At 42.5% G+C, this 12,822-nt stretch overlaps 1 protein-coding gene across 2 annotated transcripts in view; it reads left to right on the forward strand.

Moving 5' to 3' along the window:
* Positions 1-12,822, forward strand: part of RAD50 (RAD50 double strand break repair protein) — a 39,917-nt gene that overhangs the window by 9,671 nt on the left and 17,424 nt on the right. For both annotated transcript variants that reach the window (XM_090064874.1, XM_090064875.1), the window contains exons 8-14: positions 1,051-1,216; positions 2,701-2,894; positions 3,838-4,044; positions 5,624-5,806; positions 6,005-6,162; positions 6,628-6,803; positions 7,840-8,077. In XM_090064874.1, the coding sequence (XP_089921000.1) occupies positions 1,051-1,216; positions 2,701-2,894; positions 3,838-4,044; positions 5,624-5,806; positions 6,005-6,162; positions 6,628-6,803; positions 7,840-8,077 (1,322 nt within the window). The remainder of the gene's footprint in view (positions 1-1,050; positions 1,217-2,700; positions 2,895-3,837; positions 4,045-5,623; positions 5,807-6,004; positions 6,163-6,627; positions 6,804-7,839; positions 8,078-12,822) is intronic.

The following is a 12,822-nucleotide window of genomic DNA, read 5'->3' on the forward strand; positions in this document are numbered from 1 at the left end:
ATTTCTGTATCCAGAGCAGAGCTTGTAAAAACTGAGTAAATAAGGTGCAGAGAAACTGTGTAGTAAGGTCCATAGAAGTTTACAGTTTTTTCCAAGAGTATCTAAGGAGACTACCACATTCAACTTACTTCCTGGTGTTGTTTTTATCATCAGTCATCAACATTAGTGTACTGTACCTGCTTTTCCTTCAGACCTGAAGAAGAAAACTTTCGAATGAAATGCAATCCCAACGATGAGTTGGTCCAACAAAATATGTCGCCCACAAAAATTCCTATTAATGTTGATGTCTTAAAGCATGCTATCTGTGTAGATATAAGGTTCTTGTATAATGTGGTTAGGTGTTAATAATAGATATCTGAAAACATTCTCTTGCATGCATGACTTCTGAGCTATTTACGATGGCATGTCAATGTGTATTTTTAGTATGTTGTACCTTTCACTGAGGAATACCCTGACAAATCGGGTTTATTAAAAACTGGTTACCCCCATCAGAATAGACCTTAAATACGAGTGATTTAAATAAACAAATCCTGTTTTTAAATAAGCAGATGAAGCAATGAAAATGTTACTCTTCATTTTTATTAGAGATTCAGGCTGTTTTTAGAAACTTTCTTTCCAGAATAGAATAACTGGTTATGAAGTGAAATTATAACTAGTCGAGACGTACATAAATGACATTCTGGACTGTGCTTGACCAGACAGTACAGGACATTTCCTATCATAAACATCATGAATCTTCCTATGTTTCCTCCTCTCAAGTAGCTAATGAAAGAATTAAAGATCTTTCATTGTGTCTGTGCTAAAGCATAAAAAACTCTTTTGACAGCTAGAAAGAATTTCACCAGGCAGAAATTAGAGAGTATAGATGAACATGTATCAATATGAAAAAGAGAAATGGTTTTATTTGGCTCAGATAATTTTTTTCCAGTTCCCATGATGTTGCCTTATTAATGTTGTTATTATAGACATTAACCTAAAAAAACTACTGTGTTTTATGATTTCTTTTTTTTTTTTTTTTAAATTCTTCTGCATGGTACTTTGACTGCACAGGTGTTTCAAGGAACAGATGAACAACTAAGAGACCGGTACCAAAATCATCAGAGAATAGTAAAAGAGAAAGAAAGGAGATTAGCAGACGGTCAGCGTGAGATGGAAAGAGTAAGCAAAGAGTGCCTGAGATTCAACAGAGAGAAATCAGACCTTCTTGTTGAACAAGGTATAATACACTGATTTAAAAAAAAAAAATACTACTACTGAAAAAAAAGAATTAAGATGTAGGCACTTGTGATAGGATAAGTGATAGAAGGCTTATAATTGAGGTAGGCTAGGGGTGCTAGATCTGACCCATGGAGCTGTGACATCCAGCCTGCGGGGCTTCTCGTGGGCTTGAAAATTTAGTGGTGCGGGAACAGTGGCAGCTAATTGCCAGTCCCCAGCTTCCAAGTTTTTGTACCCAGGGGAAACCCTGTGCACTGGATAGCATGGACCTCCATGTTATGTTAAGCATGTGGAGCTGATCAGTGGTGCGGGGAAGCACAGGGCTGAGTGGGGTGGGATGGAGTCAGCCTGAGCAGCAGAGGGTGGCATCATGGTGGCTAATTGCGGTGTGCGTGGCCCGACCTGGCCTGCAGATCAGCTCTGTGCCATTTATCCAGCCTGTAAGGCCAAAAGACAGAGCACTACTGATCTAGACAAAAGTTTTGAGCTGTTATGTATTTAGAGTTGGCTATATGTGTGGTATGGGATTGCAGATTTAAACTTTTGTCTTTTACTGTTAGATACCCAAAAGTTGATCCGTGTTCCCTGTGACATTCCGAAGTATATTGGCTGCTGTGAGGGGTGATCGTGACATGTACTATACATGTTCATTTATGGATTGCTATCTGCAGAAATGAAACTGAATTTGGCATTTTTTGTTCTAGGTCCTTAAGATTTCATTCTAACAGTTTTCTGTGAGCAGTTTGTCTTGGGTATGAGTTGTAAAGTTTGCAGAATTGAAATAATTTCACCAACTATAGTGAATGAATTTAGACAAGAAAATAGCTGACTAAGGTCAAGGACAGGTGTTCATTAAAGGTGCAACCAGTTGATAGTTGGATTGGAACTGCACTGGTGCTGACAAGAGTTTAAGTTCTTGAAGTTGCTAGTTAACCTTAAATCAGCTTAATAACCAAGTTAGTCATACTGTTGTAAACGATTGTATGAACTATATGTAAACCATATTTGCAGTTATTTAATCCTGGTTATTTGTTGAGTTTTACCAATAAAAGCTAAACTGATTCAAGTTTCCTTTAAATAGTTTGTCAGTGTCCACACAAAGTCACCCTTGTTCAACTAAACCAATTCAGTCTACTGCAACTTTTTATTAAACTGTTGCAGCAATTTACTGGAGCCACACCTTACTAAAACAAGTGATACTAATTAATCTATATTCTTTGGCCAACCTAAGGAAAGATTCAGAAATAAATAACATAAATGGTGATAAACAGGTTTGTTTTAAAGTCCTAAAGTGTCTTTAGTAACAAAAGGAAAATGTCAAAAAAAAAAAAGTAAATAATTTTAGGATTCTATAATTACTGTAGTTCTTGTAAGCAGCTAGAATTCATGATATATACAGTGGCAAAAATGAGCACAGTTCTCTATATATAACCTTTTAAATGTGTAAATCCTGTTTCTGTGTGTGTGAATGTATATATGAAGGTCGTCTTCAGCTGCAAGCAGATCGTCACCAAGAGCACATCAGAACTCGGGATTCGTTAATTCAGACTTTAGCAGGACAGCTGGAATTCGATGGTTTTGAACGAGCACCTTTAAATGAAAGACAAATTAGCAATTTTAACAAGCTTGTGAAAGAAAGGCAAGAAAAAGAAGCAGAAACAGCTAACCAATTAATGGTAACAATTTTGTTATCCTACTGCTATATTGTCATACCAGTATTTAACTTCCTAGTGCAGTGTGAGTTGACAGCAATGAAGACAGCAGATAAACATTTCTTAATTTTCCAGAAAATGTTTACAGGACATGTGTATTTGCATCCTTGTCTTACAATTCTAATACTATAAATACCTAGCAAGTTTTAGAATATAGTTTCTACTAGGAAAGACCCAACAAGACCATGTGGGGGGGGCATTGTTTGTTTGTTTTTTTTTTTTAATGGTGTCATTTTTAGCAATTTTGCTTGCGAAGGCAGTGTAATTTATGAGCTGTAATATAGGGAAAAATAATTTAATTCAGCTTCACTTTGTGACTGGAAAACAATATTTCTCTCCTATAAAAACTGAAAATATTTAAAATACTATTTTCAGTGTGAACAAAATTGAAGAAGTCCAGTTTTAAGCAAATGAAATGGAATTTTTCAGCTTGAACCCTGGGCTACCCAGCTGCTAGGCTACCTGAAGTCTGCCAAGGAAGTCGAGCTTTGCAGCCTTGAGAACTGAGCTATAAACTATCCAGGCTGCTCAGCCCCCACAGAAGATAGCTGTGCTGCTTGTTTCTTCTTCTCAGCAGTTTTTCTTTCTCTTAGGCTCCTCATGTGGTGTGTTGCTGAGGAGCTGGAGAGTAGTTGGACAGACAAACTGGCAGGGAACCAGATATGCATCCACTGAAAGTGCAGCCAGAACTGGCATACTTCCTTAGAACGCTTGGGTTTGATGAATCTGCATTTTCTAACGTAAATAGAGTTGACTGGAAATGTTCTACTAGAAGGTTTTTATGACTAAACTATTTCAACATGTTGCTGTACAAATGTGTGAAACAGTTCAAAGCAAGCACCTGCTAATAGTGAAATTGAGTTGTAGTTAATCGTTATGTGAAATGTATTTGTTGCATCTTTTTCAGAGGGAATTTTCAGCAAAAGAAGTAATTAAACAAAAACAGATAGATGAAATAAGAGATAAGAAAACTGGCCTGGAAAGCACCATTGTCCTGAAGTCCGATATTCAAGATAAGAAAAAGCTTGAACTGAAGAATGTGAAAAGTGAGCTTCAGCAACTGGAGGGATCTTCTAACAGGCTTCTGGAGTTGGATCAGGAGCTTGCCAAAGCTGTACGATTTTTCTGCTGGAATTGTTTTAATAAGTATACAGATGTGGTTACCTTAGTGCTTCTGATCCCACCAAATATTCCAGCTATGAGTAGGAATAATATGAGTAACAACCTTCCTTCTTTTCCCTACAGAAAGGCCTCTTGCTTTCTGTGTGTTCTTGTCTCTGGACAGTACACTCTTGAGAGCAGAGATTGTCTACTCTTATGTACCGTTCCTAGCTTAATGTAGCCCTGTTCTTGCTTGACTAGTAAGCAATACTATAATAAATATGACTAATAGAAATGTTTTGAAAATAGATCATATTCACTTGGTAGGTTTTTAATTGTTAGATTGTCCTACATATAATACTTCTAGCCAGCTGTGCCTGTTCATAAGACAAGTTCTCTCGCTGCTACATTCTTAATTGTATCTTTCCAGTGAAACATTCAATATTTATCTGCTTACAGTGTATGAATTCAATGTGCCATGGAGTGTAGAGCCCAAAGTTTCACTGACTGTCAATATGCAAAAAAGCAAGCAGGGTCTGGGTAAGACACTTTAAAGCAAGTTATGTGGATTTAGCAGAGGGGTGCTCAACCCCTGGCCTGCAGGCCATATCCAGTTTGTGGAACTGTGGCAGCCAGTCTTCAGGGCTCCCTGTGGATTAAGAAAGTTGGTGGCAGGAAACCAATGGCAATTAACATTGTCAGTCCTTCTCTACTGCCAAATTTCCAAGTCCTGCATGGTGAGATCAGGCTGGCCCTGGGATGTTGCTCTCCAGCAAGGTCAGGGCTTGGGGTTGTTGCTGCACAGCCACATTAGGTCCCAGCCGCTTATGTCCCATGTGCCAGATTTAGTCCACAGATGAACCTGGCATTACCCATCTGGCCTTTGGGGCAAAAAGGTTGGACACTACTGATCTAGCTTGTTGACAGGGAAAGGAATATTCATTTTTCTCCCCTTACCTGTATTCTTTTACACTTCTTTGTAGGATGTTAGTATAGGAGCAGTTTGAAAGGCTGAGGAACCATTTCAGAGTTTTTATACCAATGCCCATTTTTTTGTGTTCTATATCTGTTGCTTAAGGCCCAGGATCGCAGCCTTCATCCTTTTTTATAGGATCCTTTCAGGATCATTTAATTCTTCCTTTTACAAAACATCTGTTCACCAGAGCTCCCCAAGGGACAACAAGGTCTAATGGCCATAAACTCCAGGAAGGCCAATTTAGACTGGATATTAGAAGAAAGTTCTCTACCGTGCATGTGTCCAGGGTCTGGAACAAACCCCCAACCTCCTCCCCCCCCCCCCGAGGTGTGAAGCACCTACTTTGGATTCTTTCAAAAAACAGCTGGATTTATTTCTTGTTGGGTCACTTGATCCCAGCTAACTTCCCATTTATGGTGGGGGGACCTGGACCTGATGATCACCTGAGGTCCTTTCCAGCCCCTAATGTCTATTAAATCTACGAATAGGGTCCTACTTATTCTTGAGTAATGAAAATTTTTTCCTCCCATTTCTTTGGACTTCTATTCCCCAATTGGCGTCAGAAAACATTGAATTTTAAAAATAATTCTTGGTTTGGCCTTGTTTTCGTATTTAGGAACATGAACTAGATAAGGCTGAGAAGAACAGTAATGTGGAAGCCCTTGAACAAGAAGTACAAGTACTGCAAATTGAGAAAGAAGATCTGGACAAAGTTCTAAGGAAATTAGATCAGGAGATGGAACAGTTGAACTTGCATACCATGACAATAACCCAAATGGACATGCTGAACAAAGACAAAGTAAGATGTTTGTTTTTGTTTTCCTGTTGTTTTTACCTCAAGATTTTATGAGGAATGGTCATTTCTTGAATCTTGCAGCATTTAAAGTACTAGAAGTTGTTTGCTAGACTTCATAAAAGCCACATGTTTGTAAATGCATTGAGTAAAACAGATAGTGAATATTGAAAAGTGTATTTTAAAAGAACTTTGTTTCTCAAGGCAGACAAAGAGGAGCAGATCAGGAAAATAAAATCCAGGCACAGCGATGAATTGACATCATTGTTAGGATACTTTCCAAACAAAAAACAGCTTGAAGATTGGCTTCATGCTAAAACTAGAGAAATTAATCAGACAAGGGACAGGCTTGCCAAATTTAAGTAAGTATATATTTACTTGATTCTAGCTTCAGAATTAACTTCTGAAATTAATTTTTATATTAGAAAATTTGATCCACTTGTTTTCTCTTGGTAGTTATTTCTTGTTTGTTCTTGTAACAAAGCAAAGCGTACAGCTAAGTTCGTTTATTTTTAGCTAATAGAAAATGTAAATGGTGTTAATGCTCAAGTAATTTGCAACTTAAAATATTTCAGTACTTCAGACCTATACTTAAAGAAATACAGTTCTGAACTTTTATTCTGAAGATACTCAGTTATCAGATAGATTTAGTAACAGACAAATTTTGTGTGTTAATTTAGGAAACCGCTTGGTTTTAAAGTCAAATATATTTTTACTGGTATAACATAACCTTCTCCCAAAAATTATATTTAATCCAAGTAGAATACTCAATTATTTTCAGACAGTGAGGTAATCTGCAGTAAAGTGAATTCATACTTTTGTTTCAGCAAAGAACTAGCTTCTGCAGAGCAAAATAAAAACCATATTAGTACTGAACTAAGAAAAAAAGAAGAGCAGTTGTCTGGCTATGAAGAGAAACTTTTTGATGTTTGTGGAAGCCAAGATTTTGAAAGTGATTTATACAAGCTTCAAGATGAAATTGAAAAGTCTTCTAAGCAGCGAGGTAAATTTGTTCTTTTCTCTCTTTTTTTCTAAAAGAATATTTTCAAATGAAATTGCAAGCGTTAAATTAGAGGTATTGTCAATTGTATTTTATAACCTTTTGTGTCTATAAGGTAAACAATGTTAAGTGTAAAATTTTGAAATAAAATCCAATCCACAAATGCCTTACGTTTAAAGCTAAGATTTTTTTTAAAGGTAGTATAGAAAAAAGAGTCTTGAAAATATTTCAATTCTATCAGTTCTGTTCCTTGTTAGGTTGTAGTTCAGAATTTATTGGCAAATACTTTGACATAGTGAGCGCACCTACATATGCAGTTAATGTGCATGAATAAGCTCTGGAGCTTATTGCTCCTGGTTGTGCTGTTTAAACATGTGCCTGGAAGCAATAAGCTCTGGAATTTATTCAAGCACAGCACGTTGAACTGGGTTGGAGCAGTCCCTGCTGACAGAGGGACCCAGGGGGTCAACCTACCAGCCTGGGACTGCTCCCCCTGGCTTAGTGTGCTGTGAAGGGGCAGGAGGGTGCTTCAGCACAGGATAGCCGGAGGCAGCCCCCACACTGAAGCATGCTTGTGCTCCAGCTAGCCAGGGCAGCATCTAGAGGTGCACTGCTGTGGAGGTTTTTTACACTGCAGCAGGATAGTGCTAGTAAATGCAAGTAAAAAAAGTACCGCAGCAGTGGACAAGTAAATTAATTTAATAGATGTGTCTAGCATGTAGCTTGTAGTTCAAGATTGTGTCAAGAGACTGTCCCCTGCCTAAGGAGAATGTTCCCCTGCCTAAATTTGCATTGCATGCAGAGCAGCAGCAGTTACTATGGATCTAGCCTGCAGAGCCTAATGTTAAAAAAAGAATGATAGCTTTCAAAGCAAATCAGCCACTTCCACAAATTTGCTTCCTTATAAGAGCAATTGGTTTCATCACATTAAAATATTCCTTCATTGTTAGTTGTCTTACTGTAAGAAATGACAGACATATTGTTGTGGATCAGATTACACATTGCTTTACTTGACAAACATTAATTCTTTTTAAAACAGCTGTGCTTGCTGGAGCCACAGCAGTTTATTCACAGTTTATTACACAGCTGACCGAGGAAGATCAGGCGTGTTGCCCAGTTTGTCAGAGGGTCTTTGAGACAGAGACAGAACTGCAAGATGTAATTAGCGATCTACAGTCTAAGTTGCGTCTTGCACCAGACAAACTGAAAACAACAGAGTCTGAGCTTAAAAGACGGGAGAAGAGGCGTGACGAAATGATGGGACTTAAACCAATAAGGTAATTTAACTGACTAAGCACTGTAAAACGTCTCATGTTAATATACTTGATATATGAATTATATTGTTCTAGGTACATTCCAACAAACATTTTCTTTCACTTAGTCCTAAACTGTTTTGGAGTAGATGATTCACATATCAAAAAGCTAATCTTTAACACTGTTTTTACACTGGTATGAAGTTACTCCCTTAGGTTATGGACATTCATTGCTTTTGTAGCACTGTATAGATTCTAGCTCTGTCCATATTTGCAGGGTTCACAATTCTACAAAGATGGTAGATTTGCCATAAAAACTTTCCTGTTTCAAACAGGAACTTCTTTGTAGTGCCACCTTTTGTGGTGTCGCATATGACTTTGGACAGTTGTGCTACAGTGGCTTTCTTGGTCCCCCAGCATCCCAGAGTGCTCCACTGTCTATTCCCCTCTGCAAAGTGGATAGAGGGACAGTGGTAACACTAGCTGATCGGGAGCAGGAGCCTACCCAATCTCAGTGTCTTTGGGCACATCCAGACAAGCACAGTCATGCACACTGTCCAGAGTTCTCTGTGCTGCTTTTTTTTCCCCATGTTTTTTTGACCCCTGGATATCCAGGGTTGAAAAAAACCCACAGAAATAAAACCTGAAGCAGCACACGCTCAGGCAGCATGCACTATTAAAAAGTGGAGCCGGGACACTCAAAGCCACACTGCGGCTGCCAGCCAGGCTTTGCCCAGCAGGATCACTGTGGCTGCAACTCCAGGAGGCCCCCAGGACCCTAGGTAAGGCTGCTGGGGCCAGCCTTCCCTATGCCACTCAGCATAATATGCTGCGCACCAAAGCATGCGTGGCACAGGCATTCCCTAGGGACGAGAACCAGCGGAGCAAGGTGCACTGCTGGTACTTGTCCTTGGGGAACAAAACGTCCATTCACATCTGGACACGCCTTTTGAGATAAACCACTCAGTTGTTGCTGCACTGGCTTTGAGATGCATTAATTCTGGGGCAGAAACTTCTTTTGATGTTAGCTATCTTTGTTGTTTTAGGAATTTATAAGCTGGTACAAATAGCAAGTAATGTTTTAAAAAGACATACCCTGAGAAGATTTCTCCAGATAACTCCATAGTGGATTAATTCTCCTTGCCTCACATTACTCTGCATCTTTTAAACTAGGAAATATATTTTCCCCAGGGCATGTAGTTGCCAGAAAAAATGGAGACCGATTCCTGAGACTTCCTGCCAGTTCTTGAGTGAGGGTGAAAAATGCCTGGCTTTTGCAAAAAGATGAAGATGCTCTCTCTAGACACAAGAATTTTGAGAACCATTGTTCTAGCACAGGGATGGGTGGTTACTTCAGCTGGAGTAACTGTCTATCCCTGTGCTAGAAGAATGGTTAACAAGCTTTGGTGAATTGTCGAGGGCCGCAAGGGTACACCCCTTGTCAAACTAAGCCCTGCCCCTTGACAGGTGCCCACCCCATCTTGGGACCAGAAGTCCCTTCCTCTACCCCCGATCTTTGCCACCAGGCATCCCTCCCCTTGCCTTTGGAAGTACTCCTTTCAAGGGGTGAGATTTGCAGTCTTGGAACTTGGAAATCCCACCCTGTAACATGGTCTCTGACATCAGAAGGTCCACCCCACTGACTGGGACACACTGCCTCTCCACAGGGCCCACCCCCATGGTGCATGGCCTGCCCCTGGGGCCCCAGAAGTTCTGCCCTCTAGGCCACAAAGCACAGGCACAGCCTATCAGATAGCAAAGGGTTGTGACCCCTCTAAGAACCTGACCCATTGCCCTCAACCAATCAGTGGGGGCTTCAGGGGTCATCAGACCTCTGCAAGAATGGTGCCAAATCAATTGAGTCAAGAGCCGCCCATACAAAATCTTTTGGAAGAAATCATTGTAACAAAGCATAGATAAAAAAACAAATCATATACTAAAAAACAAACATCTGCTATAACATATCTTAATTTTATTTCAAAAAAATATTTTTGTGCTGAGGAGGAGGAGGCTTTAGCCTCCTTTTAGGTTCCATGACCACAGCCCGCTCTTTGGCGAGAGAGGCAGTGAGCTTCTGGGAAGAGATGGCCTCCACCTCTCTCCCCTGGGGAGGAGGCTCTTCTCAGCCAGGCTGGCTGACCTGCTGCACCGGGCTTCAAACTAAGCCCGTTGGGGGATGGGGGGACTACTGCCACTGCTGGCCCGCTGAGCGACCCTTGCAAAGCCAGCAGACCAAGGCACTTAAGGGAGCCCACCCCTGCCCCAGCCCTGGCACAATCTGTGGGCAAGGCAAGAGCCCCCAAGGGGACACTTGCCCAGCTGTACACAAATGCCAGGAGTGTGAGGAATAAGCAGGAGGAGCTCATCCTCCTGCCCAATGCAAATAATTATGACATCATAGGGATAACGGAGACCTGGTGGGACTCCACCCATGACTGGACCACAGGTATAGAGGGCTATACCCTGTACAGGAGGGATCGTGTTGACAGAAGGGGCAGGGGTGTAGCTCTCTATGTTAAGGAAAGCTACATGTCCCTGCAAGCTGATGTTGGCGACCCAGCATGGACAGCTAGAGGCCCTCTGGGTAAAAATTCGTGGGGAATACGGCACAGGGGACACAATGGTGGGAGTCTACTACAGACCTCCCACTCAAAGTCCTGAGCTTGACCAGGAGTTCGCCCGGGAACTGACTGAGGCCGCTTGCTCCAGGACCTTGGTTGTCATGGGGGACTTCAATTACCCGGACATCTCCTGGGAAGATCACTCAGCAAAATCCGAGCAGTCGCAAAGCTTCCTCTCATGCGTGGATGACCTCTACCTGACTCAAGAAGTCTATGGGCCAATGAGAGGCAAAGCGCTGCTCGACCTGGTACTGGCTATGGGGGACGACCTAATCGGCGACCTAGTGATCGATGGGAAGCTGGGTGACAGCGACCACGAGCTGATCACCTTCACCATCCCCCGTAAAGCTGGCAAGTCAGTCAGCAACACAGAAGTCCTTGACTTCTTCAGAAAAGCCGACTTTGACAAGCTCAAGAGGCTTGTCGGTCAGGCCGTCAGGGACCGTGACGCCAGGGAGATGGGAGTTCAAGAAGAGTGGTTGCTTCTCAAGGAAGCGATCCTCAGTGCACAAGCTAAATCTATTCCAACACGGAGGAAAGGCAGCAAGAAGGCACAGCAGCCCCCCGGCTCTCCAGGGACCTAGCGGACCTCCTGCGGCTAAAAAGGAAAGCCTACGAAGGATGGAGGACGGGATTCACCTCCAAGGAGGATTATTCTGCACTGGTCCGGTCCTGCAGGGAGCAAACCAGGAAAGCCAAGGCTGCAACTGAACTCTAACTAGCTTCAAGCATCAAGGACAACAAAAAGTCCTTTTTCAGATATGTGGGGAGCCGGAGGAAAAGCAAGGGCAACGTTGGGCCCCTGCTAAACCAGATGGGGCAACTGACAACTGACGCCCAGGAAAAAGCCAACCTATTAAATAGGTACTTTGCGTCAGTCTTTCATCAGTCCCATGGGACGCCCATGCCTGCTGTGGGACAGGGAGATCCGGGTGATGGGGATCCCCTACCCTCCATAAATGCTGACTTTGTGAAGGAACACCTTGAGAAGCTGGATACCTTCAAGTCAGCCGGCCCTGACAATCTGCACCCCAGGGTACTCAAGGAGCTGGCAAGCGTCATAGCCCAGCCCCTGGCACGGATCTTTGAAAACTCCTGGCGCTCTGGTGTAGTGCCCGAAGACTGGAAGAAAGCCAGTGTGGTGCCGATCTTCAAGAAAGGGAGGAGAGTGGATCCGGCTAACTACAGGCCCATTAGCCTGACTTCTATCCTGGGGAAGATCTTAGAAAAGTTTATTAAGGAGGCCATCCTTGATGGACTGGCCCAGGCTAACATCCTAAGGGATAGCCAGCACGGGTTTGTTGCGGGTAGGTCTTGTTTGACCAATCTCATTTCCTTCTATGACCAGGTGACCTATCACCTGGACAAGGGAGAAGATATTGATGTCATATATCTTGACTTCAAAAAAGCTTTTGATCTGGTATCCCATGATCACCTCTTGGCCAAACTGGCCAGTTGTGGCCTTGGCTCCACCACGATCCGCTGGCTGGGAAATTGGCTCCATGGTCGGACCCAGAGGGTTGTAACTGATGGCAGTCACTCATCGTGCTGCCCTGTGACCAGTGGGGTCCCTCAAGGCTCTGTCCTGGGACCCATACTGTTCAACATCTTCATTAACGATGTGGACATTGGAGTCAGGAGTGGACTGGCCAAGTTCGCTGATGACACCAAACTTTGGGGCAAAGCATCCACGCCAGAAGATAGGCGGGTGATCCAGGCTGACCTGGACAGGGTCAGCAAATGGGCGGACAAGAACCTGATGATGTTTAACACCGAAAAATGCAAGGTTCTGCACCTTGGGAGGAAAAACCTGCAGCTTCCTTAGAGGCTCAGCAGTGCTACGTTGGATAGCACTACAGAAGAAAGAGACTTGGGGGTCATCATTGACCACAAGATGAACATGAGCCTGCAATGTGATGCTGCGGCTAGTAAAGCGACCAAAATGCTGGCTTGCATCCATAGATGCTTCTCAAGCAAATCCCGGGACGTCATTCTCCCCTTGTACTTGGCCTTGGTGAGGCCGCAGCTGGAGTACTGCGTCCAGTTTTGGGCTCCACAATTCAAAAAGGATGTGGAGAAACTTGAGAGAGTCCAGAGGAGAGCCACGCGCATGATCAGAGGTCAGGAAAGCAGATCTTACGATGATAG

Source organism: Crocodylus siamensis, chromosome 10 (genome assembly GCF_052110815.1).
Source record: "Crocodylus siamensis isolate JL-2025a chromosome 10, ASM5211081v1, whole genome shotgun sequence".
Lineage (NCBI taxonomy): Eukaryota > Metazoa > Chordata > Crocodylia > Crocodylidae > Crocodylus > Crocodylus siamensis.